This window comes from Piliocolobus tephrosceles, chromosome 19 (genome assembly GCF_002776525.5).
Source record: "Piliocolobus tephrosceles isolate RC106 chromosome 19, ASM277652v3, whole genome shotgun sequence".
NCBI classification, from domain to species: domain Eukaryota; kingdom Metazoa; phylum Chordata; class Mammalia; order Primates; family Cercopithecidae; genus Piliocolobus; species Piliocolobus tephrosceles.
The window spans coordinates 28,306,424-28,333,939 of NC_045452.1; the positions used below are offsets into that span (position 1 = coordinate 28,306,424).

Here is a 27,516-nt window from a genome sequence, read left to right on the forward strand (position 1 = left end):
AGTGGTACAATCATGGCTCACTGCAGCCTCGACCTTCCAGGCCCAAGTGATCCTCCTCAGCCTCCCAAGACCACAGGCACATGCACCACACACCCGGCTAATTTTTTTTTTACTTTATATTTTGAAGAAATGTGTTCTCCCTATGTTGCCCAGGCTGATCTTGAACTCCTGGGCTCAAGCAATCCTCCCACCTCAGCCTCCCAAAGTGCTGGGGTTACAGGCGTGAGCCACCATGCCTGGCCTAAAAGTTATTTTGATGAAACTTTCTATTTTGAGACAAGTTTAGATGTACATGCAATTGTAAAACATAATACAGAAAGATCCCATGTACCCCTTACAGTTTCAATCCATAGAAACACCCTGCAAAAAGATAGTGTAATATCCCAGGTACAGACACTGACACAGTCGAGACAGAACGCTCCATCACTGCAAGGACCCTGCCTGTGGTCCTGTCACAGCCACAGCCACACCCACTTCCCTCCTGTCCCCAGCCCAATACCAGGCAACCACTACTCTGTTTTCCATTGTTATTTTGTCATATTAAGAATGTCATAAAGGCCGGGGTGCAGTGGCTTACGCCTGTAATTGCAACACTTTGAGAGCCCAAGGTGGGTGGATCACTTGAGGTCAGGAGTTCAAGACCAGCCTGACCAACATGGTGAAACCCCTTCTCTACTAAAAATATAAAATTAACCAAGCGTGGTGGTACGTGCCTGTAATCCCAGCTACTCAGTAGCCTGAGGCAGGAGAATCACTTGAACCCAGGATGTGGAGGTTGCAGTGAGCTGAGATCGTGCCACTGCATTCCAGCCTGGGATACGAGGCAAAACTCTAAAAAAAAAAAAAAAAAAAAAACAAACACACACACACAGACAAAAAAACACAATGTCACACAAATGAATCACACAGTATAGTCCCTTTGGTGGTTGCCTTTTCCCACTCAGCAGAGTGAGAAGTTGTTTGGTGCTAAGATGTATTCCCTGTTCATATCAGTTTGTTTAACCATTCACCCAGTGACAGCCATCTGGGCTGTTTCCCATTTGGGGATATTATGAAAAGCTGCTGTACCACTTGTGCGCAGGTTTCTGCGTCAACATGAACTGCATCTATATTCATGAGGAACAGTGGTCTGGGGTTTTGTTTCGTCTGTCTTCGTCTGGTATTGGAATCAGGGTAATGCTTCATGAACTGAACTGGGAAATGTTCTCTCTTTTCTGGAAGAGACGTTGCAGAATTGACGTAATTCTTTAAATATTTGTTAGAATTCTCTTGTGAAGCCATCTGGGCCTGGAGATTTCCTTTTTGGGAATGTTAAACTACAAATTCTATTTCCTCAATAGTTATACAGTCATTCAAATGACCAATTTCATCTTGGGTGAGTAGTAGTAGTTTTTTGAGGAGTTGGTCCATGCATCTGGGTTTTAAATGTACACATGTTGTTTTTATTATTCCCTTATTACCCCTTCTAATGTCTACAGAGCCTATTTTATTCCTGATATTAGTAATTTGTCTTCCCTTTTTTTCCTTATCGGTCACACCAGAAGTTTTTCCCTCTTTGAAAAGATTTTGTTAATCTTCTTAAAGAATCAGCTCTTTGTTTCATTGATTTTCTCTATTGTTTTGTTGTTTCAATTTCACTGACTGCTACTCTTATCTTATTTCCTTCTTTCTGCTGGCTTTGGGTTTATTTTACTATTATTCTAGGTTCTTGAAGTAAAAGCTTAGATTACTGATCTGAGACATCTCCCTTTTCTAATGTAAGTATTTAGTGCTATACATTTCCCTCTCAGCACTGCTTTAGCTGCATCCCACAGCTTTTCATATTTTGGATTTTTATTTGCTTTAAATTTGTTTTAAAAACCTTCCTTCTTCCCTTCCTTCCTTCTTTTTTGAATAATGAAATATTTCGGTCAAGTCTCTATGCAGACCCATCTCCAATTGCTGGAGTCAGCTGGTACCATCAGGGCTGAGTGAGGCAGAGCAGCAAGGCTGGAGAGGGGGCAGCTCGGGAGGGGGCAGCCGGGGAGGGGGCTGAGTGAAGCTGTGGCCTGGTGGGGTTGGAAGGTTATTTAAATAATGGAAGGTTGAGAAAAATCAATAACTATACTGAGGAAAATGAGAACAAGGTTCCTAACTGATAAAGATTTACAAATATAGAAAAGGAAAAACAACAAGAATGAACTCTAACTCTGCTTGGGCTGCTGTAACAAAATACCAGAGGCTGAGTGGCTTGTAAACAACACACATCTGTTTCTCGCAGCTCTGGAGGTTGCGAGTCCCACATCAAGGTGCTGGCTGATTCACCGTCTGGGGAGGGTCTGCCTCCTGGTTCCTAGACCAGCACCTTCTTGCCACACCCTCACATGACAGAAGAGGTGAGGGGCAGTCTTGAGGCTCTTTTATAAGGACGTTCATTCCACTCACGGGAGACCCCGATCACCTCCCAAAGGCTCCACTTCCTAATACTATCACCTTGGGGGTGAGGATTTCCATATATGAATTTGGGGGTGCTAGGGTCTGAAGTGTCCTCCAAAGTTCACGTGTTGAAACTTCATGGCCAGTGGGATGGCATCAAGAGATGGGCCTGTTAGGAGGTGGTGAAGTCATGAGGGTGGGCCCCTCAAGGATGGGATAAGGCCTCAATAAAAGGGCCCACGGGAGCGGGTCCACCCTCTTGCATTCTTCTGCCACGCGAGGACACCTGGACGCTGCCCTTTATGAGGAATGGGCCTTCGCCAGGCCCCAAACCTGCAGGTGCTCAGGCTTCCAGCCTCCGGGACTCAGAGAAATCAATCTCTGTGGTTTGTAAGTACCCAGCCTCGGGTGTTCTGTTACCAAGCAGCACGAATGGACTGGGACGGCATCAGGGGGACATGAACGTGCAGAGCAGAGCAAACGCGGCAGTGCTGCAGTGAAGTTTATGGCTTCCAATAGGGAGTGATAGGTAAATAGGAAAAAAGAATCAATATGAAGTGTGCATGCGTGTATATATCTACACACACACACACCTACACAGACGTCTATGTCCTAGTTCAGCCCAGTAAGAGACACTGGGAGTGAGACAACCCAAAGCAATGAGCACACCAAGGACCCAGATCTGGAGTTCTAAATGCCACCCTCCACTAAAAGAACCAGGCTTGGCCCGGTGCAGTGGCTCACACCTGTAATCCTAACTCCACTAAAAGAACCAGGCTTGGCCGGGTGCAGCGGTTCACGCCTGTAATCCTAACTCCACTAAAAGAACCAGGCTTGGCCGGGTGCAGTGCCTCACGCCTGTAATCTAACACTCTGGGAGGCCAAGGCAGGTGGATCACTTGAGGTCAGGAGTTAGAGAACAGCCTGGCCAACATAGTGAAACCCCAATCTCTACTAAAAATACAAAAATTAACCAGGTCTGGTGGTCAGCAGCTGTAATCCCAGCTACTCAGGAGGCTGAGGCAGGAGAATTGCTTGAACCCAGGAGGCTGAGGCTGCAGTGAGCCGAGACAGCGACAGAGGTACCTGGGCGACAGAGTGGGACTTCATCTCAAAATAAAATAAAATAAAATACACCCTACAACTAGGGCTTTTAAAATCTAGTAACAATATCCTGGGTGCTCCTCCCCTCATGGCTGCACACAACCACTGCACTGTTGACAATGGTTGCTGACATTCCACTGTCTGAGGACCTTACTGCACACAACCCCACCGCACTGTTGGCAATGGTTGTTGACATTCCACTGTTGGAGGACCTTACTGCACACAACTCCACTGCACTGTTGGCAATGGTTGTTGACATTCCACTGTCAGAGGACCTTACTGCACAGAACTTATTGCACTGCTGGCAATGGTTGCTGACGTTCTACTATGGGAGGACCTTACTGCACAGAACCCCACTGCACTGCTGGCAATGGTTGTTGACGTTCCACTGTTGGAGGACCTTCTATTCTATTAAATACCTTCCGAGTTTGTTTCTGTAAGTTGGATTCTGTGCGTGTAGTTGGCATTCAATTAACATGGAAGGGAGGGAAAGAGAAGGTCACGTGACCACACCCAGGGGACCACACAACTGTCTAATCATGGCAGATCTGTAGAGCCCAGGAAGAGTCCCATCAAAAAATCGCACCCTGACACAAGTGTCTAGGTGGAGGCCCTCGAGTTTTTAGAACATTTGCAGAAACAGAGAAGCTCCCCCGACCCCAGGGGTGCTCTGGGGGCACATTGCTCACTCTCCTTGGGACTTTGGGGTTTAATGTGCAGCATGGACTCAAGAGGTTTTGAATGACCTGACAAGCAACAGGTGAGCAATCCCTAATGACAGCAGGACCTGGGGTCATCTCAAGGTCATGGAAATCTCAAAGCACTTAGATCCTCTGGCTCAACAGAAGCAGAGGCTGGTCGTCCAGAGGAGGTTCGTTGCAACCAGGCCTCATGCTGTCTTTATAAAAGCACTTTCCGCAGCATGCCAAAGACAGCCCCGCGCCATCTCAGAATCACCAGAACCAGAGGAAGCCAAATTGCCGAGGCAGGGTCTCGAGGACTGCAGCAGCCAGCTCAGGCATGGGGCATCACTGCGTGTGGTCTAGCCACATGTGGCCAGCATGGCGATCGCGACAAGCACAGCACCGTCCCCAGCCAGGTGATGGATGCCGAGCGCCCCTTGAAGACCACCTGCCGCCCACGTAGAGGCTGCTGCCTCAAGCCCCGGCCCAGGGTCTTGCATCTCCACCTGAAGCTACCAGGACTCCGTCTAGCTGAGCTCCCGTCTCACTAGCCCAGTGGTTCTCATCCAGGGCATGACCTCAGGGCCCTGACAATGATGAAGACCTCTTGGTCGTCAAAACTGGGTTAGGGGAACAGCTGCAGTCTAGTGACCAGAGGTCAGCAATGCTGCCCAGAACAGGCCTCCCAACGAAGGATCATCGTCCCCAAGGGGCAGCAGCGCCCAGGTGGGAAATCCCAGCACGGCTGCTCACCACCTCCCACGTCTGCTTCATGCGGATCTCCCAGCAGCTCTGGGCCTCCTGGCGCCCCACCTCACTGCCTCACCTCACAGCCCACTCACGGGTCCCCAGCAGGCCACACCGCCTCGTGTCCATGTCAGGCACTACCTTCCCAGCATGTCCTTGCCTCCACAGCTGGCAAGGAGGCTGTGCTCCAGGCTCTGGGCAGGTTCAGCTGGCTTTGGAAGACACCGGGGCCAGGTGGGCACGAGCCGCCCTTGCTTCCCCAGGGCCCCGTTAAACATCTCGCTGGCACATCTGTGCCCCCGACCCTGCCAGGAGCTCCTGGAGCAAGGTAGCATCTAAACGTGATCCCCGCAGGCAGCCTCAGAAAAGCACAAACAGGGAATGAGCGCTCAGTGCAGCCCCGAGGGTCCCCGTCCTCCCGGACGGCCCCTCCCCAGCACTGTCTCTGTGGGGAGGAAGCTTCTCCCCACACCTCCCGAACACCCCGGATGCTGAGGGCAATGGGGGAGCAGCAAACACTTAAAGCTAATGAGGGCAAAACCTGATTCTCAAGTGGGAAGAACGGTTTTCCTTTTCCATTAGGCACTTTCGCCCTTTTGGAAGTTGTGGTGGAAACACCTTCAAACCAGCCTTGGGGGAAAAACAAACAAACAATCACGCTGGGGGTGAAGCAATGACTGAAACTGCTCCACGCGGCCCCAAACCTCCCGGGGTGGTTGCGGGAGTGGGGGCTATGTTGTTTCATCTGTGCTTGGCAGAGCTCCACACAAACGTACAAGTGTCTGCCTTTGAAAAGACCTTCCTGGAAGCACGTCCGACTCCAATGCACCCTTTGGTTTTGCTGAAGGTGAATTAGACCAGACCAATAAACCTTCTCGTCTAAAATGTCGTCAAGCAGAAAGGAAAAATAAACAGACTCTGCCTGTTCCCTGCCTGGGAGGGTTCCCTACCCCGTGGCTTCTGGTGGCGTTGGCCAGTGGCAAGCCACATGGGACGATAGAGGGAGGGAGGGGAGGGGTACCAGGAGGGCCCCAGGCCGGCTGTGCCTCTAACTCCTGTTCCTCTCCTGTGGCTTCTGACCAGAACCCCTTCTCTCTGGGCTCCATTCTGCCATTTCCCTTGATGCTCAAGGACTAAGGGCTGTCACAGCTCTGCTGGCACTGCCTCTAGCCGTGGGTTCCACACCGCCCCTCATGGATGCCCCACGCCCTGCCCAGCCCTTTGTAAATAACTCTGCCAGGGCTGGTCCCACTGGAGCACCCCATCTGCCTCCTGTGAGGACCCTGACTGCTCCACCAGCCTGGCAGCTCCCAGGCCCTGTGCACTGGCGGGTGGGGGAAGGGTCCCCGCAGGCTGCACATGGACGCAGTGCAGGACGCCACTGACAGGCGATACCCAGGAGGTCACGCTCAGACCTAAAATGCAGGTGGCCCACGCCTCAGAGACACAGCCGCCCCGGAGGGCGGGGCACAGAGAACGAGACTGAAGAGAGGAGGCTGGGCAGCGGCGCGGCCCCCACCAATGCTTCCTTCCTCACCACACTGTTGAATGCTGAACTTTCTCAAATATGTTTTCTTAATCATCCCTAAAAATACAAAAACCAAAACCAGCAAGGCGGCGCAGCAGGTGAATGCAGCATGCTGGGGAAAGGACACAGCTGGGTGGGGCGGGGGGGGACGACCCTCCGCATCAGCCAAGGCAGGCGGGGACGCATGTGCAGGGGGGTTCCCTCAGTCATGTTACCCACTGCCCTCAAGACCACCCTTGTAGCCCTAGCCCTGAGCCCCTCAACCCCTCACTGTGCAGCCCCAACACCTCCTTCCTGTGTGGGTCCTCTCCCACCCTGAGCCTGTCCTCTTCCCCAAAACCTTCCCTGGTGGCCCAAGGTCACCCCCAAGGTGGCTGCTGGAGGACGGGACCAGAGGTAACACTGGAGACAAAGCGGAGGCCCAGAAAGGAGAGGAAGCAGCCCCCAGAAGATTGTCTTCCTGACCTCAAGCTGGCCCTGCCACCCCTCCAGGCCCCCATACCGCTCACAACCTGACTGGCCCCGCCCCCAGCTCAGGCACACGCTGCACCCGGGGTTTGTCAGAGCTGCCACTCGGAGACAAGGTCACGGAGCAGCGGTGCCGTCTCCTTCTCGGGCAGATGCTCGTAATCTCTGCTAACACATTCCTAGTGTGTGGCCCCGTCAGACCTCCTAATGGACGCCTAAAGACGCGGTAAAAACTGGTTGGTTTCCTCCATCAAATAACCTCAGGCAAGACAGAGAAGCATCCAGCGCTCACAGGAAAGGCCTAATCCCGCACGGGGGGCTGTGCTCAGGCACCGCTGAAAGGACCTGGCCCTAGACACGGAAGCCGTGGATCCCGCTAATCCACCGTCCTCTGTTTATCTTCTTACGTGAGGCTCCCTCTCCTCCGGGACAGCGCAGGTGGCGTCCTGCACAGCGACTTTGCTCCTCTGAGTACCCGGAAGGGGGCGGCGGCAGGCGGGCCCCAGTAAACACTCACTGTGTTCACAGCCAGGGCCGAGTGTGGACAGAGGTGACCGCAGCAGTGTCCCGGCTGCGAGTCCCTCCAAAACTGCGGGCACACTGTTGCTTCTGCCACAGGCAGACGATGATTCTGGAGTATTGGGCACCGACGGGGAGACCAAGGCAGACTCAACCTCCCCCCGCCCACCCCCTCCCCAGCAAAAAACATTCATCCCTGGACTTTGTTTTCTGACACGCGCAGGAAGGAAAATGTGCCACCTATGCCCTACGCTTCCCTGACGATGGGGCACAGTCTCCAAGGTCCCCTGTGGCCCAGCCCTTGGGAGGCACCACCCCAGGGGGCATCGAGCTCTGATGTCCAGCCCCAGCTGGCTGGAAGGACACAACAGGAAGGGTCACAGGGTCAGAGTAGGCAGAACCAGGCAGCAGGACGCAGGGGCCACCCGTGCAGCTCACCCAGGTGAATGCACTTCACACTGGCTAGCACTGCCCCACACAGCCACAGGACGGCACCATATCAAGAAAAGACTCAGTCTTTGAAATGGACAATGGCAGCAAATGGATCCGTGTAACCCTAACCCTAACCCTGAGCCCCTCACCCCACCAGCCCCCGTGCCTCTGTCGAGCACACGGTTCTCCATCCATCAGCCAGGCCCCACTAGGGGTGACATCTAACGTGCAGCAGCCCAGACCCCGCCCAGACACCTGCCAGCCTTCTCTCAATATCCTCCCAAACCCCACCAGCACCTCCCATCTGTCCTCCTCCCAAATGAGGCTCAAGCTCCACCTGCCCTGGGCTGGCACTGATGGGACAGAGGACAAAAACCATGGTCTCTGTGCAGGTGACCACTACTTGGAGTCTGTGTGGCATGCCTGGGAGATGATGGGATATTCAAGGCAGATGTGAGGGGCAGGTCAGGGAGGTAGAGGGACGCCGGTGGACAGCACGGAAAGGTGAGTGAAAGCCGATGGACGCAGCTCTGCGACCTCAGGCCCAGTGACTGGACCCCAACTGCTAGCGAGTCGCAGCCAGGCATAGTGGCTGTGAAAGAAGAAAGATGCTGTCTCCACAGAAGAACTGGCTCAATCCTCCTGGAGGACAGAGGATCCCTCATCTGCCAACCAAGCTTAGGCCTCGGCCTTGTGGAAGTCTGGGAAGTGGGGTACGGGGGGGAGACCGGGCTCCAGGAGGGGCCAGTAAGACCCCCGCAGACCCATGAGCACGTGGGGGCACACCCTGGAGCTTCCCAAGAAGAGAAAAGGGGTTTGCACAATCACAGCCGTGGAAAGCATGGCATTTTGATGCAAAAAACAATGTGTTTCCTTACAAGCCAAGGAACAGCAAAATAAAGCGAAACCAAAACCACCCGGGCGGCCTTCACGGCACTTCCTTGGACAGTGTTCTGGCTTTCCGGTTTGCATCCACGTAGGGTGGACAATCTTGGCTACAGAGTTGTGTATGAACGGCCCAGAATTTCAGCCACTAGTAAATACTCTGGCCAAGGTAGCTGCAAATGAATAAGCCTTTTCGGTGTCCTTCCCCCAGCGAAGGTCATCTCCGGGGTCCATGTCCCTCCCCGACACGAAGCTCCAGGTAGGAGGACCATGACCCCACCACCGGGCTCAGGTGTATTTACACAGACCCTCCACAAATGTGCATTTCCTAAACCACTTTTTCCAAGAGCACATTTAAAAACCATTTCAGAACACAAATGTCTTAAGACAGAAAATCTACCAGGGCACCTTTTTTCCTTTCTTTTTTTTTTTTTCCAGATGGAGTTTTGCTCTGTTACCTAGGCTGGAACGCAGCGGCACGATCTCGGCTCACCGTAACTTTCGCCTCCCAGGCTCAAGTGATTCTCCTGCCTCAGCCTCCTGAGTAGCTGGGATTACAGGCACCCACCACCACGCCCAGCTAATTTTTAAATTTTTGTATTTTTGGTAGAGACAGGGTTTCACCACGTCGGCCAAGCTGGTCTCAAATTCCTGACCTCAGGTAATCCACCCACCTCGGCTTCTCAAAGTGCTGGGATTACAGGCATGAGCCACTGCGCCCTGCTCCAGGGCACCTTCTTGAGCCACCCTGGGGCCGGGGGGAAGTGGTGGGGACCATCTTACCTTGTTGTAGTACTGCACCTGCACAGAATGCCACCGCCCATCACTTACACCGCCGGGAACTTTCGGTGCCACAGTCGTCGTCGTCTCACCTGCACGGTGGGAGGGAGATCCAGAGAGAAAGCAGAGGTTGGCAGGGCCTACTGGGGACTGAGGATCGGGCTGTGAGGCATTGGGGGAGACAGGTGGCCATGTCCTCCCTCCTCTCCCCACAGCACCATGGTAGGAGGCGCCCACCACTCCATCCATTTTCCTTTCTGGTTACGAAAGTAATTCTTGTTCCTCTTTTCTGGTTTTGTTTGTTTTGAGATGGAGTCTCACTCTGTCACCCAGGCTGGAATGCAGTGGCGTGATCTCGGCTTACTGTCACCTCCGCCTCCTGGGTTCAAGTGATTCTCCTGCCTCCACCTCCTGAGTAGCTGGGATTACAGGCGCCTGCCATCATGCCCGGCTAATTTTTGTATTTTTAGTAGAGACGGGATTTCGCCATGTTGGCCAGGCTAGTCTCGAACTCCTGACCTCGTGATCTGCCTGCCTTGGCCTCACAAAGTGCTGGGATTACAGGCATGAGCCACTGCACCTGGCCTTGTTCCTCTTTTTTAAATATGAAAAAATGTAAGCACAGAAAACCCATCTGTCTGTACCAGCAGCAGTCACACCTACACCACACCAGTGGTCGAATTCTTTTTCCTATGCATTGCATCAACGTAGACAATATCATCAAAACCAATTCCCCTTTAGGTCACTTAATCAAATAAATGTCATCTCAGGTTTTTAATAACTCTTAAACCACATAACATGTCCCATCGTGAGGTCGCAGATGCGTCTCTTGTGCATCTCTGCTTCGGGGTGTTTGCCACTTTCACCGCTTGAGCTCCTGCTGCAGTGGGGCGGGAGAGTCCCTTTGGGGATTCTGGAGCACAACCCTGAATCAGGGAGGAAGGAGGTTCAGGGGCACCAAAGGACAGGTGCGGTGGGTACCAGGTCCCAGGCAGGGAATGCCGTCTCCAGGGAACCAGCAGGAGATCTGGAAACAGGGGTGTGGGAGACACCGGCCAGAGGAATAGCCTAATCCCAACTCACAGAGCCTGGAGGGCTGTGGCCACCGCTCCCACAGTGGCTGGCTGCTGTTACAGGTGCCTCCCTTTATTTACTGTGTATAGAAAACCAAGCTCCATCCTCCACCATCACACACACGTCATTCAACACGGGCCAGGGTTCTAGAGACTGAGGCACCTCTGAGCCATCGTGGTGAACTTCCAGGTGAAGGAGGAGATGGCAGAATTCACTCCTAAAAGTCAAGTGTGCCAGGCTGAGCCTGGTGGCTCACACCTGTAATCCCGGCACTTTGGGAGGCCAAGGTGGGAGGATCACTTGAGGTCAGGAGTTCAAGACCAACCTGGCCAACACAGTGAAACCCAGTCTCTACTAAAAATACAAAAATTAGCCAGGCATGGTGAAATGTGCCTGTATTCCCAGCTACTTGAGAGGCTGAGGCATGGGAATCGCTTGAACCTGGGAGGGGGAGGTTGCAGTGAGCCAATATTGCACCACTGTACTCCAGCCTAGGTGAAAGAGTGAGACTGTCTCAAAACAAGAACAAAAACAAAAAAAAGTCATGTGTGCCAGAAAAACACAGATATACCTGTTGGAAGTCTGGAGAAATGTTCTTTCCTAACAACTGGAATAACATGGTTAATGGCCTTGTCAAGATATATATATATATTTTTGTTTGTTTTGTTTTTGTTTTTGTTTTTGAGATGGGAGTCTCGCTCTGTCGTCCAGGCTGGACTGCAGTGGCTGGATCTCAGCTCACTGCAAGCTCCGCCTCCCGGGTTTACGCCATTCTCCTGCCTCAGCCTCCCAAGTAGCTGGGACTACAGGTGCCCGCCACCTCGCCCTGCTAGTTTTTTGTGTTTTTTAGTAGAGACGGGGTTTCACCATGTTAGCCAGGATGGTCTCGATCTCCTGACCTTGTGATCCACCCATCTCGGCCTCCCAAAGTGCTGGGATTATAGGCTTGAGCCACCACGCCCGGCCATATTTTTTTTTCTTTTTAAAGAGACAGGGTCTCGCTATGTTGCCCAGGCTGGTCTTGAACTTCTGGGCTCAAGCAAACTGCCTGCCTTGGCCTCTCAAAATGCTAGGATTACAGGCATGAGCCACCTTGCCTGGCCAGCCTTATCATGGAGTCTCACTCTGTCACCCAGGTTGGAGTGCAATGGCATGATCTCGGCTCACTGCAACCTCTGCCTCCCAGGTTCAAGCGATTCTCCTGCCTCAGCCTCCTGAGTAGCTGGGATTAGAGGCATGTGCCACCACACCCAGCTAATTTTTGTATTCTTAGTAGAGACCATGTTGGTCAGGCTGGTCTCTTAACTCCTGACCTCAGGTGCTCTGCCCACCTCGGCCTCCCAAAGTGCTGGGGATTACAGGTATGAGCCACTGCACCCAGGCGGCATCAATATTTTTAATCTAGAGATGTACCACAATGTAATGATTCCTTGGTTTCTGAAAACATGAACCAGATCATCCACATTTCCAACACTATAAATAACACTGTTACGACCATCTTTTATTATTATTATTTTTTGAGACAGAGTCTCGCTCCATCACCAGGCTGGGGTGCAGTGGCGCAATCTCGGCTCACTGCAATCTCTGCTTCCCGGGTTCAAGCAATTCTCCTGCCTCAGCCTCCTGGGTAGCTGAGATTACAGGTGTCCGCCACCATGCCCAGCTAATTTTTGTATTTTCAGTACAGATGGAGTTTCACTATGTTGGTCGGGCTGGTCTTGATCTCATGACCTCGTGATTCACCCGCCTTGGCCTCCCAAAGTGCTGGGATTACAGGCGTGAGCCACCGCGCCCGGCCTAGTTTCCTTTCTAGTGAGTTTGAAGGTTTTCGCACATTAGGAGATGGTCTTATCATTTTTCCTACATTGACTACATTGTCAGGCTGCCCTTTTTTTTTTTAAAAAAAAAAAAAAAAACAGAGTCTTGCTTTGTCGCCCAGGCTGGAGTGCAGTGGTGTGGTCTCAGCTCACTGCAACCTCGACCTCCTGGGTTCAAGCGATTCTCCTGTCTCACCCTCCCAAGTAGCTGGGATTATAGGCACACATCACTTCGCCCAGCTAATTTCTGTATTATTAGCAGAGACAGAGTTTCACCATGTTGGTCAGGCTGGTCTCTATCTCGTGACCTCGTGATTCGCCTGCCTTGACCTCCCAAAGTGCTGGGATTACAGGCATGAGCCACCGCACCAGGCCTGTTATGAACATCTTTTTGCACTTTGGATTCCTTCAATAAGACAGGTTCCTAGACCTACAATTGAGGGATGAAAGGATAAGCAGCTTGGAGGCACTGCACAGGGCGAGGGTCGTTTTAACCCACAAAGTATCTGTGAATTGCTCAGAGCTGCCCTTCCTAGAGAGAAGGCCCCACCTGCAGAGAAGGTGAGCTGCACCTGCTCGTCCACGATCTCCAGAGCGATGAAGTCATGCTTCTCGTTGAAGCGGCCATTGTAGAGCAGCAAGCCATTCCTTTCTTGGGTGGCAAACCTGCGGAGCCAAGCAGAGGCACATCATGGGATGAAGACTCCAGGGTCAAAAGGCTGCCTAGGGGCTGGGTGCGGAGGCTCACGCCTGTAATCCCAGCACTTTGGGAGGCCGAGGAGGGCAGATCACGAGGTCAGGAGATCAAGACCATTCTGGCTAACACGGTGAAACCCTGTCTCTACTAAAAAAAAAAACAAAAAAAAAAAATACAAAAAATGAGCCGGGCATGGTGGCGGGCGCCTGTAGTCCCAGCTACTCAGGAAGCTGAGGCAGGAGAATGGCGTGAACCCGGGAGGCGGAGCTTGCAGTGAGCTGAGATCGCGCCGTTGCACTCCAGCCTGGGCAATAGAGTGAGAGTCCATCTCGGAAAAAAAAAAATGGCTGCCTAGGAATGACAAGCCCAGTCAGAGGAGGGCAAGCACGTGGGGCTACAATTCAGGAAAGAATGGCGTCAGGCATGCATCCCTCTCATAGGAGCAGACAGCCCATCAAGCTTGATAAGCAGTGTTCTTTTCTGGAAGTAGCAAACCAGAATCCATGGAGAATCTGGTTACTATGGCCTGTAAAATGCAAAAAATATCCCATTTGCACAACATGCTACAAGTATGACCAGCAGCCAGGACACCTGTTACAGATGTGTTTGGACAAAGCACGCACCGTACACTTTCTGCTGCTGTGAACAGACCCCCTCGTGTGTGCGCCAGGGCATGGGGACCTGGTACCTTCCCAGGAGGGGATGATGCTGTGGAAGGACCCCACTTAGCCCCGCCCCGCCCGCACAGTCAGCCACAATAGCATCTTTTGGTGCCCAAACACGGGTCAAAAAGACCCCAGGGGTTTTGCACCAGCCGCCCCCTACCCCAGAAACAATCTCCCCAGGCTTTGCAGATCGCTCAGGGGTCAACCCAGCTGTACCTGCCCTGACTCATTTTACTCCAAGTTGCCCTCACCTCCCATCAGCCTATGACATCACTCAGTTAGTTTCTGAAATCATGCTGCTGACTCACTGGTTTATAAGAATGCATGATCCATAAGGGGAGGAACTGCAGCTCTCCTTCCCTGCTGCATTCCAGAGCCCAAAGAGGATCTGGTCCATATCAGCACTTAATATGGGCTGTGTGAATAAATGAAAGGAAGGGGCATGAACAGACGCCTGAACATGAACAGGCCTGTCAGAACTCAGAGCATGCAGAGCAAAAAACCACCTGCTCTGGCAGGAGATCATCAAATTCTCAGAAATCCTTCTCCCACCCAGGGGCCCAGGCAGGGGGTCTTCAGACCCAAATCACCACAACACCTCCCCCACCTCCCTGGTTTCAGAGAACTTGGCAAACCTCCTGAGTGAGCTTGGGATGGGTTCCTGAGCTAGCTGGGTGTCTCCACCATCAGAGATCAGTGGCAGGAACTCCTTTTAACTTAAGGTTGGTTTATCCATTTTCCTGCAGGAGTCGGCCTGAGCCAGCCTGGAGCATCTGACCTCAGCCTTTTTCTTGAGTTAAAATTGATGGTTTCGGCTAGCCGGTGGCTCACACCTGTAATCCCAGCGCTGTGGGAGGCTGAGGTGGGTGGATCACCTGAGGTCAGGTTGACCCGCCCGGCCAACATGGTGAAACCCCGTCTCTACTAAAAATACAAAATTAGCCAGCATGGTGGTGTGCACCTGTAATCCCAGCAACTTGGGAGGCTGAGGCAGGAGAATTGCTTGAACCTGGGAGGCGGAAGTTGCAGTGAGCCGAGATCACACCGCCACTGCACTCCAGCCTGGCAACAAAGCGAGACTCCACCTCAAAAACCAAAAAACAAACAAAAAAACTGATGGTTCCCAACTGTCCCTCGAACCCCCTCTATTCAGAATGCCAGCAAGAACTGACGACAAACGCTAAAGAAAAGTACCCACACAGCACACTGATGCTTGGGCACGGAATGAGCAGGGAGAAGGGATCTTAATGACGATGGGGCCAACTCAGTGCAGGCTTGTTTCCCGAGACTCAGCCCCTGGGTCACACCTGATTCCCTTTGGTTGGTTTCACTTCTGTGCGGTTCCCTTTGGACCTAGGTGGGGGCTGTTGGGCGGTGTCAGCGTCAAACAGTCCTGCACGGCTCCCCTGGCAAGCACACGTACACCACTGGTGACAGAGCAATAAAGAAGGGACTCAAAGCCGAGGGGAGGGTTGGAAGAATGCAAGCAAAAAGAGGAAAGGCCAGAAAACAGAAACCGAGGCCCGGAGAGGGGGGCTGGGGAAGGAGGAGGAAAGAACAAAGGGCCGGGGGGATGAGAGGCAGCTGGGAACAGAGCCCGGAGCCCACTTGGGAGCCTGGACACTTGGCAAAGAGAAACTAGAAAGAGGAGAAGGAGCATGAAAGCACCCACCTGAAACAAAAGCAGTTAGGCGCCCCCAACCTGGCCCCTCACAGCGGCTCTCAGAGGCTCAGGAGGGTTCTGCCTACAGCCCCCACCACTCCCAAAGCGTAACTGCCCTGGAAGCTTGGGGAGGGACCTCACGATTTAACTTTTAAAGGCATTCCCTACAAAACCCTCAGTGATTTAGTGTCAGCTCTGATTGTTTAGCCACCATCACACGTAAGGGAAATCCTTCATAATTGTCCAGTGCAATAATCTCAGAAATTCAGAATCTGACAAGCAGCAGCGGATCATTCCCTTGTGCAGACATTTAATCAAACATGATCAGAGGTGGAGAGGAGAGTGGTAGCCACCAGAGGCTGAGGAGGGAGCAGGGAAGGGGCTGAAGAGAAGTGGGTTAAGGGGTACAAAGAAAGACACAGAAGGAGTAAGTTTGTATGTGTGTGTGTGTGTGTGTGTGTGTGTTTGAGATGGAGTACTCGCTCTGTTGCCCAGGTTGGAGTGCAGTGGCACAATCTTGGCTCACTGCAACCTCCACCTTCTGGTTCAAGCGATTCTCGTCTCAGTCTCCCAAGTAGTTGAGATTATAGGTGTAAACCACTGCATCCAGCTAATTTTTGTATTTTTAGTAGAGACGGGGTTTTGCCATGTTGACCAGGCTGGTCTCAAACTCCCAACCTCAGGTGATTCACCCGTCTCGACCTCCCAAAATGCTGGGATTACAGGCGTGAGCCACCGCGCCTGGCCTGGAGCTACTCAACTAGCAAAGGCCACACAGGGAGGACACCGACATCACGGTCTGGAGGGATGGGGTACACAGAGAAGCCCGCCACTTTCCTGAAGAGACCTGTGTGGTGCGGCAGGACACACTCACGTGAGGGAGACGGTGAAGTGGAAGCGCTGTCTCAGGCCCCGGAAGGTGACGAAGGACCGGGGCGGGAAGCTCCTCGTGGTCACCTCGCAGTAGGGCCTCTCGTACTCGCCGGGAGGACACACGCAGTGGAAGCCGCCGATGAGCAGGTTCACGCAGGTGCCCCCGTTCTTGCACACCCCGTTGGCACAGCGGCCTGAGCGGGCATCCACCTCACAGTGCTCTCCTGGGGGGCAAGAGGAAGGACGCCAGAGAGGTTACCAACCAGCCAGGGAAGAGCCAACGAGCCTATCACAGACCCCGGACACACCCCAGCCACGGAGTCAGCTGCTGAAAGAAAACCTGACTGACTCCAGGTCAGGCCTGTGACATGAACAGAAACCCCGAGTTCTTGAGGACTTGCCCAGAGCCAGGCCAGAGTTGGCTGCACCCAGCTACTGGTGGGCGAGCTAAGGATGGTGGCTGGGGGTTTCCACAAAGCTCTCTGGGGTCAAAGAAACAGCAGCAATGAGCCCTTCCCAGCCTCCAACCCGTTCAGAACACCCTGCAGGCTGAGCTGGACTCCTCTGAGCGGAACGCCTAGAAACAGACCAGAGAGCCTCACGCCCTCTCCCCACACCTATGCCTGTGCGATAGCAGAACATAGCAGTCTCGTCAGAGATTCACAGCATGCTGTCATCACATGACCCAAAGGCCACCTTCTCAGCAGGCCGCCTGCCCTGCCTGCCGTCTGCCCTCCCACAGACACCTCACACTGGCCACCCCGGATTCCAACTCAGTTCTAATCTGGCCCGTCTCGACCACCAGCCTGTGAGCTCCTGAAGGGCAGGCACCACCCTATTCTGATGTCCTCCTCAGAGTTTAAACTCTTCTGTGACAGGAAGGTTCTGGAAGCTTTCCCAGAAAACCAGCCGGGCAGCCCACAGCACACTGCCTCTCTCCCCGTCTGCCCTCAGACCAGGAGTGCTCAGAACCTCATCTGCTCGGAGGGCCTCAGCATTCGCCACGCTTTGAACAAGTTGTTCCCGCACTGGCCACTGCATCCTCCAGCAGCCAGGTGTGTGGCTGGTGACACTCCCAACCCCAGATGGGGATGGTGGCCCACAACCCGCACAGCCCATACTGCCTCCTCTGCCTCCGCCACCTGGGGTGGACATTGGCCGGAGACCCCTCACAGACCTGTAGGGGCTTCCAACAACCAGAAAATTCCCAGCAACATTCTCTCCCAGGTACGAAATTTTAAATGAATGCATTTTAAAATAAAAGTATTATGTTCACATACTAAACAAACAAAAAAACACAGTGTAAAAAGTATGGCGTGGGCCGGGCGGGGTGGCTCGTGCCTGTAATCCCAGCACTTTGGGAGGCCAAGGTGGATGGATCACCTGAGATCAGGAGTGTGAGACCAGCCTGGCCAAACTGGGGAAACCCCGTCTCTACTAAAAATACAAAAATTAGCTGGGTGTGGTGGTGCACGCCTGTAATCCCAGCGACTTGGGAGGCTGAGGCAGGAGAATCGCTGGAACCCGGGAGGCGGAGGCTGCAGTGAGCGGAGATTGCGCCACTGCACTCTAACCTGGGCAACAGAGCGAGACTCCGTCTCAAATCACAGTATTCCATCAGAGGACCACGTCAAAACTTACATCACTCACGTCCAGTCGACAGGCATGTGGGCCATTTATAGTTTTCGTTTATGGCAAGTGACTTTTCAGTAAACATTCTCCTGTATAAATCTTGATGTGCTTTAAGACTCTCTAGAGAAAATCCCTAACACTGCTGAGTCAAAGGTCACACACAAGTGACTTTTTTTTTTTTTTTGAGACAGAGTCTCACTCTGTCGCCCAGGCTGGAGTGCAGTGGTGTGATCTAGGCTCACTGCAACCTCCATCTCCCGGATCCAATCAATTAGCCACCATGCCCAGCTAATTTTTGTATTTTTAGTAGAGGCAGTGTTTCACCATGTTGGCTGGGCTGGTCTCAAGGGATCAGCCCGCCTCGGCCTCCCAAAATGCTGGGATTACAGACATGAGCCACTACACCTGGCCACAAGCGACATTTTGATGGATATTTCCAAACCACCATCTTCAAAAGGCTACACATACCCACTCCCACCAACACAGATGAGAGAATTTTGTTCTGTCTTCAACACTAGGTATGATCTATGATCAATTTTTAAATTATTTTGCATCTCTGACAAATGGATCTCAATGATGTTTCCATTTGCATGTATCTTTGATGAGGCCAGCATCTCTTCCTATTTTATTGGCAATTTACACTCTCTTTCCTGGAAGTTGCCTGATCATTCCCGTGTTTGTCTTTCTTCTGGGTTGTTGGTCCTGCTTCTATCGTGTTACGTAAGTTCCTTGTAAATTATGAAAACGAACTATTCTGTCATTTTCGTGGCAATTTCCCCCAGCTTAATGTTTAACATTAGGTTTTATGTATTTGTAGTCCCATAGAAATTTTTTGTCTGTATATGATATTTATCCATTTTTTTTCTTCATGGCTCTGGTCATCTTGGGTTGTTAAAACACTGCTACAGGCCAGACGCGATGGCTCACACCTGTAATCCCAGCACTTTGGGAGGCTGAGGTGGGTGGATGTCTTGAGGCCAGGAATTAAAGACCAGCCTGACCAACATGGTGAAACCCCGTCTCTACTAAAAATACAAAAATCAGCCAGGCATGGTGGCAGACGCCTGTAATCCCAGCTACTCGGGGGGCTGACGCAGGAGAACTGCTTCAACCCGGGAGGCGGAGGTTGTAGTGAGCCAAGATCACACCACTGCACCCCAGCCTAGGTGACAGAGCAAGACTTCATTTAAAAAAAAAAAAAAAAAAAAAAGACTGCTACAAAGATGGAACTCGGGGGACATCCAACATGAGGACGCTCAGGGCATGACCCGGTGTACCCTTCAAACGACAGCATCTTCCTGGAGCCCAGACCTCACTGGAGTCCCCGGAGTGGGATGGCTCCATGATGGGCCCTTGGGACAGGCACTTGCAATGTCTCCCAGGAGGCCTCCAGCCACGCTCCGGATGGCCGGTGCGATTCACACAGCCGCTGCCACGCGCGGCGGCCTAATTTGATGCCAACTCAGACAGACAGAATGAAAACACATTTACGATGCCGGAGTCTGCCTGGGCTGCCATAATGAAGTGCCACAGATTGGGGGCTTATACAACAGACACTTATTTCTCAGAGCTCTGGAGGGTGGAAGCCCAACACCAACCATGGTTCCCGCTGAGGTGGCCTCTGTGGAGGTCTATCTTTTTTTTTTTTGAGACGGAGTCTGGCTCTGTCTCCCGGGCTGGAGTGCAGTGGCCGGATCTCAGCTCACTGCAAGCTCCGCCTCCCGGGTTCACGCCATTCTCCTGCCTCAGCCTCCCAGTAGCTGGGACTACAGGCGCCTGCCACCTCGCCCGGCTAGTTTTTGTTTTTTTTTTTTTTTTTTTTTTTTTTTAAGTAGAGACGGGGTTTCACCGTGTTAGCCAGGATGGTCTCGATCTCCTGACCTCGTGATCCGCCCGTCTCGGCCTCCCAAAGTGCTGGGATTACAGGCTTGAGCCACCGCACCCGGCTGGAGGTCTATCTTTCTAGCTTGCAGACAGTGCTTTCCTGCTGCATACGGGAGAGGGCTGTGGTCTCTTCCTCTCCTTACAAGGACTCCAGTCGCAGTCTGGGGGCCCCACCCCATGACCTTGTCTAAACCTAATCACCTCCTAAAGCGCCCATCATGGGGCACAGGGCTTCAGTGTAGAAATTTATGAGTGCACAATTCTGGCCAGAGCAGATATGTATGAGACAACTGGCGATTTTAAAAGACTAGTGAACATTAAACTTTATTACCCATTTTTAAAAACAAAGAAATCACGGGGGCTCACGCCTGTAATCCCAGCACTTGGGGAGGCCGAGGCGGGCGGATCACCTGAGGTCAGGAGTTTGAGACCAGCCTGACCAACATGGTGAAACCCCATCTCTACTAAAAATACAAAAATTAGCTGGATGTGGTGGCACATGCCTGTAATCCCAGCTGCTCAGGAGGCTGAGGCAGAATTGCTTGAACCCAGACAGCGGAGGTTGCTGTGAGCCGAGATGGCACCACTGCACTCCAGCCTGGGCAACAAGAGTGAAACTTGTCTCAAACAAACAATAACAACAAGAAAAAAAAGAAATCAGGTGCTATCAAGGGTGAGTGCTGAGGTATACCCTGCACCATTCCCCTCCTGGACGGCTCTGGGGTGTGCGTTGCTGATGGCTCATAGCTGAGACCCTGCACTCAGATTTTGCCCTCACTGAGGCAGCCCCCATCCAGCAACAGGTCAGCGTGGACACAGTGACCAGACTGCCCAACGCAGACCATCCCTGAGGGGCCATCCCAGCTCTGCAGCATGCTGTGGGGTGGCCGAGGCCTTGTATACCTGCAGAGCAGTCCGACCTTCCCTCTGCCCAGGCCAGGGCCCCTCACTGCCCCCAGCTGTGGCTCCTGAAGGCTCCACCACACCTGCTGCCTCCTAAGCTGGGGCTTGGAGTCTGTTTCTCAGGAAGGCCAACCTCAACCACATGCTGATTTCAGTGAGTTCAGTTGTTAGTTTTAGGAAATCCTGTCAATCCTCCAAGAGAATGCTTCAAATGAGCTTTTGAGGAACAAATGAAACTGATTTATAATTAGCATAACAATCATCAGAGGTAAATGGTGCCTCTGAAGAATCTGAGTTCTCCCTCTACTTCCCCCAGGCATCTCCCAGTCTCCATTACCAGGTTGCAACACCTAAGAATGTGTAAATGGGCTGGGAGCGGTGGCTTACGCCTGTAATCCCAGCACTTTGGGAGGCCAAGGCAGGCAGATCACGAGGTCAGGAAATCAAGACCATCCTGGCTAACGTGGTGAAACCCTGTCTATACTAAAAATACAAAAAATTAGCAGGGCGAGGTGGTGGACTCCTGTAGTCCCAGCTACTCGGGAGGCTGAGGCAGGAGAATGGCGTGAACCCGGGAGGCGGAGCTTGCAGTGAGCCGAGATCGCGCCATTGCACTCCAGCCTGGGCAACAGAGTGAGACTACGTCTCTTTAAAAAAAAAAAAACAAAGAAAAGAAAAAGAAGAAGAATGTGTAACTGGCTAAGCCAAGGTGACTCCAGATTCCAGTATGAGCCCTCTCAAATACAAGGAGGGCTGAAATCGCTAACCTTTTGCTGAAATTCATGAGCATGCACGGCCTCCATGCCAATAACCCCAAGGGCTCGCAGGCACCAGAGGTGACGAAGGGTCAGAGCCAGGCACAGGCCAGGGGGTGCTTTCTCCTCCTCCCCAGGAGTCAGGACAGGATCCCACCCACCTGTTCTGCACTGGCAGGGGCTGCCCCCAGGGAAATGAGAACAGAGGGGTTTCCCACCCCACTCAGAGTTAAAGCAGACGGAAAGGAGGCAGCCCTAGGCCCTCATCCAGGCTCCCAGCACCCGTGGAGGCTGTCTAACCTCCCCACCACTCCCCACCACTGGGGGTGAGCCCACCACAGATGCCGCACCCTGCAGGCAGGCCATGTGCACACACACGTCTGCACAATGCTTATAACCTCCCACATGTATTCACACTTGCAGTGTCCCCCCCAGCTACACACATCCACACACACCTGTTCACACACACACATTGACACACCCTCATATACACCTCACATCCTGTCACACACAGGTGCATACCTGCACACCCACCTGCACACTCACACGGGCAAGTCAGTGCTCGTGGCTTCCTGTACAGGTGGGTGGCTGGCCTTTATAAATCCTGTGTGTTCACGGGAGGTGTGAAGCTTAAGGTATATTTCTCCTCCTTTGGACACTTCAAATTACCTTGTTTCTACTTTTAAAATACGTGACATTTGGGAGTGTTTGCTTTCTAAGTTCCAGCCAGTGGCCAAGCAAAGCACACTCTGAAATAACAAAGCCACGGGGAGAGGCTGGGTGGACTCACCCAACCGAGACAGCAAACAAAGGGCCTGTGGGGCCCAGCTCTGCCCTTCCCACAGCCGCCTCTGTCTGCTCCAGGTACTAAGAACCCAGCCTGGGCCCGGGGCTCAAACTCTCCCAGAGGAAGGTGAAGCCCAGGCCCATGACCCCCACGCAGCCTCCCAGTCCCACCTGCCCCGGGTTGGAACTCACTCCCCACTCATCCGAGGGCTGGAAGACTCAACTTCTCACCTCCAGCCTAGGGTTTCCTCTAAAAGGCCCAGGAAAAGGCAGTCCAGCCCTGAGTGAAGACAGCACTTTGCCTGTATCTGGAAGGTTTGAATTTGAACTCGCAGACTGGCATTCCTGCTTCCAAATTTGATTTCTAGTGGCCCCCGACGTCCTCAGGCTTCCCTGTGAAAGGGAGGCTGACGGATACAAGCTTGTCCCACCCCCGTGCAGGGACTGGAGATCAACAGACGGCTGCTAACGCCCGTGCCCGTGAGAGCACAGCCAACCCAAGCACAGGTGTTTGCCCTGCGCTGAAAAGGTCTTGCTCCTTTACATATGTTGCAAATAAAACTCATCTCCAGAGAATTGTTTGGTTTGCTTTTTTTAATGCGGAGTTCTGTTAGCTTTGTTTTCTGTTTGTTTTCATTTTCAGAAAGTAGCTGTATGTGTTTCCCGTGGCTGCCACAACAGATGACCCCAAACTGGGGGCTTAAAACAACTGAAATTCATCCTCTTAAAGTCACACAGGCCAGGAGTCTGAAATCAAGGTATCAGCAGGGCCCAGCTCCCTCTGGAGGCTCCAGGGTGGATCCCTCCTGCCTCTCCCAGCCTCCCAGCATACCATCATTCCAATCTCTGCTCTCTCCTCACAAGACTGTCAAATCTCCCTCTCCTTCCTGTTATTAAAGACACCACGCTGGGAGCAGTGGCTCATGCCTGTAATCCCAGCACTTTGGGGGGCTGAGGCGGGTGGATCACCTGAGATCAGGAGTTCGCTAGCCTGGCCAACATGGTGAAACCCAGTCTCTAATACAAAAATTAACCCAGCGTGGTGGCGAGCACCTGTAATCTCAGCTACTTGGGAGGCTGAGGCAGGAGAATCTTAAACCCAGGAGGTGGAGTTTGCAGTGAGCCAAGGTCACACCACTACAATCCAGCCTGGGTGACAAGAGCGAAACTCCATCTCAAAAAAAAAAAAAAAACAAGGCAGAGCGAGTGAAGTGGCTCACGCCTGTCATTCCAGCACTTTGGGAGGCCGAGGCGAGTGGATCACCTGAGGTCAGGAGCTCGAGACCAACCTGGCCAACATGGCCAGCTTTAGTAGAGACAGCAAAACCCCGTCTCTACTAAAAATACAAAAAATTAGCCAGGTATGGTGGCACGTGCCTGTAGTCCCGGCTACTCAGCAGGCTGAGGCAGGAGAATCTCTTGAACCCAGGAGGTGGAGGTTGCCAAAAATTGCACCACTGCACTCCAGCCTGGGTGACAGAGCAAGGCTGTCTCAAAAAATAGTAACAATAAAGAAAAGACATGAGTCATTGGATTAAGGGCCCACTCTAAACCCACGATGCTTAATCTCAAGGACCCAAACTCATTTACATCTGGAAAGACCCTATTTCCAACTGAAGTCTCATTCTGAGATTGTGCGTGGACACGGATTTGGAAGCCACTGCTGAATTCACTACAGCGGCCCTCCGCGTTTGTCCCGGAATTGCAATCGTGTACATTCTGGCCTCTGCAAACCCGGTGCCCCGAGAGCAGCAGCGCCTGGCTGGTGGAGCCTTTCCCACGGACACTTCGAAGTTGAAGCGTCCAGGACTCCCCGGGTGCTGCTCTCCCTGCTTGCAGGAGATGTTGCTCCGGCCTTTGCCAGCTCATCCTCCCCCACCCAGCCAGGGAGAGGTGGGGTCCCCATTGCAGCCCCTCCTGCCTCCAGCAGGCCCCTGCACAGCCACAGGCCCCCTCGCCTCACAGCCCCTGCTCCGGCCCCACCCACAGCCTCCAGACCTACTTGTCCCTTGCATCACGACGGCAGAGTGCTCCAAGACACCGGACTCACCACGTGTCAGTCCCACAGCTAGAATCCACTGCTCCATAAAGACCCCAGCCTAAGGGGTCTCAGGGCCCGGCCCCCAGCCACACACCCAGCCCCTTCCACACCACACTCATGAGCCTGTGCCGGCCCCAGTGTCTCCCTCCTCCTGGGGCGGCTACAGATGGCCCTGAGCACAGCATACACTGCAGGCCATCCTCCAGCCCCACGTCCTCTCTCGGTCTCTCTTGGCTTTCCAGTGCCTGGAGGCCACCCGCATCCCCTCACAGTACCTAAGCTCGGCCCACCTGCCTGCTCAGGGTGCCCCTGGGGGCTCTCATTGACTCCAAATCTCCCCCTCTCTAGCAATCGCCCCACCAGCTCCACATCCAGCCCTCCTTGTATGACGGTTCCCCCACGCGTTTCTCTCCCCAGCTCTGTGCAGGCAATGACAGGGTCTGTTTGGGGGCCAGTCTGAGACTGTCAGGCACACAGTGAGTGCCCAATAAATGCCTGGTGTGTGCAGGGCATATGCTGAGCACCTGGCAGGGAGGGGTGGCAGGGGTGGAGGGTTGGCGGGGCTGGGGGGGTGGCGGGGAAGCTGGGTCCATAGCAGGTACTGACAGACGCTTTTGAAATGAAGTCATAAAACACCAGGATTTCCCCTGTTCCAAGCCAATGATTAATGCCTGCACTTAATCCATGAGTTACAAAACCACATCATTCATGCATGTATTTGATTCAAACAGTGCAGGAAAGCTGTTGATGAGGTGAAATAATTTTATAACTAAAACATCTTTTCTTTTCTTTTTTTTACTAAAGGACCATGAGAACTGTGAGCAACTGGGCTCTGGATGAACTGGACGAGCCGGGAAAGGTCCTGACTCTGGGTTCCTTAGGGCTGACCCCCAGCACCTCCAGCCTTTACAACGGGGCCAATTCAGGATTCCCCGCAAGGGTTGGTGGTTAAGTATTTGCAGCACAGCACTGCACAGAAGATAAAGTTAAGCAAAGCGTGAGTGGATTATGGTGCTGTTTATAGGTAGCTGGAGGGCTCGCTCCCCACCAATCCTCAGGGAGAATCCCGAATTGGGGGCATTTGTAAACGCTTCCACCACGGCTAGGTTGAAAAGAGATGTGATACGACAGTTTTTCATTCTAAAATCATCTGAAGGTAAATAATTCAGGTCAAATTTAGTGAGCTCTGTGTCTTTTAGCTCTGTATCTTTTATTTTCTAATAGAGCTTTTATAAGACACACTATTTTAATAAAATAAATGTTCAGCTATGCTCACTGTCAGGATTTAACTTTATCTTTCCTTTTCTAGGAATTCTCATTCAAAGTAAATTTGGTGTTCCCTTTACACCCTAGGATTCTGCTTGGAGTCAAAGGCTTGCTGAGTCATTCAAACCTGGGGGAAATTCCCCCGTACTCTGCACACCCCCATTACAACGGCAGCCTCGCCTCCCACGCCAAGGATAGAGTCCACTGGGCAAACCGACTGCTGTACTCAATCACGCATGCAGCCCGCCAAAAGCTCCCCCTCTCCCCATAGGAAGGACACAGGGCTCAGCTTCCTGACTATGGTACGAAAAGTATTTTTTTTGTTTTTTTTCTAATAGAGACGGAGTCTCACTCTGTCGCCCAGGCTGCAGTGCAATGGTGCGATCTCAGCTCATAACCTCTACTTCTCAGGTTCAAGCGATTCTCCTGCCTCAGCCTCCTGAGTTGCTGGGATTACAGGTGCACACCACCACGCCTGGTTAATTTTTGTATTTTTAGTAGAGACAGGGTTTCACCATGTTGGCCAGGCTGGTCTCAAACTCCTGACCTCAGGTGATCTGCTCGCCTTAGCCTCCCAAAGTGGCGGGATTACAGGCGTGAGCCACCACACCTGGCCAGAAAGGCATTCTTAATGGCAAAATATAAGCTCCCAGGAGCCAAGGCCCATCCAGTCCTCATGGCCTCATGCACCTGTCCCGCCACTGGGGACCTGTCCCACACCAGGCTTGGGGCTGGTGCACTGCCCTGCCTGCCCAGAGACCGTGGCGCCAGAGCCATCAACCCTCAGCCTAAGGGGCTTCCAGAAAAGCCCTAGCTGCACAGGGCTTCAGCAAACGGCTCACCTGCTGCAGGCGGGGGCCAGGTGCTGGTCTGTGAACAAGGAAGGGAATGTCCAGAGGGTCTCGGCGTCATTACATGGAGACTCTGGCAGCGGGCTGGGCACAAGCCCAGGGAAAACAGAGGGCATGGGGACAGGTGCAGAGGGCCCAGGCCAGGGGATGCTGATGTGAACCCCTGGCTCAGGAGCTCCAGAACTTACCCCTGGGAGGCTGCTCCAGGAGCTGGGAGAAGAGAGACGCAGGGTCCCAGGGCTCACCCAGAGAGGGGACATGGCAAGCAGAGAACCTCAGGACCTGGGGGAGGGCTGGGAATGTGCTCCAAGTGGGGAAGGGTGTGTAAAGATTGACCACTTAAGTTCTTAAATAAATAAAAAGACAATTCCTTTCTGGTCCTAAGAGACAGGTAAGAGCTTTGAACTAGAAAAACTAGAATTTCCAAAGGCCACAGTGGTAAAACTCAAGCTCTTGAGGAAGCCTTAGTTTATGCAGAATTAATGATCAATATGAAACACAAGAACAGAGAACAAGGAGTGAATGGAAGGGCCCGGGAACAGGAACACAGGACAATTTCAAAGTCAGGTCATTTCACGCAAACACACAAAACCTCAAGTCAACTCAAAGCCCCATCAAAGAGCTGTCCTAACGCTGGATCCTAGGATGCAGAAAGCACAGTCTCGAAGACACAACCCAGCAGCGTGGCTCATGTGTCAGAAACTTCACTACCAGAGAAAACACACAGATAGGAGGCAAAGAGGGGAACACTACAGGGTTTCTAAGAGAAAAAGGGTATGTCAGAAATGATAAAACACCGCACGAATTTGCCCATCTGTTATTCCATTCACTCATCCATCCATCCTTCCACATACCCACCCCCACTCATTAACCCACCCCTCCACCCTTCCATCCATCCACTTATTCACCCATGAATCCATCCACCCATCCATTGTTCATCCACCCACCCACCCACCCAACTTCCAAGCACTCACCCAGCTTCCATCCAACCACCCATCACACATCCATCCATCCATCCAACCAACCAACCACCCATCACACATCCATC

At 52.6% G+C, this 27,516-nt stretch overlaps 1 protein-coding gene across 1 annotated transcript in view; it reads right to left on the minus strand.

Moving 5' to 3' along the window:
• Positions 1-27,516, minus strand: part of CELSR1 (cadherin EGF LAG seven-pass G-type receptor 1) — a 204,913-nt gene that overhangs the window by 77,160 nt on the left and 100,237 nt on the right. The window contains exons 3-5 of the mRNA XM_026447968.1: positions 16,352-16,574; positions 13,003-13,118; positions 9,565-9,653 (exon numbers count right to left, since the gene is read on the minus strand). Coding sequence (XP_026303753.1) covers positions 9,565-9,653; positions 13,003-13,118; positions 16,352-16,574 — 428 coding nt within the window. The remainder of the gene's footprint in view (positions 1-9,564; positions 9,654-13,002; positions 13,119-16,351; positions 16,575-27,516) is intronic.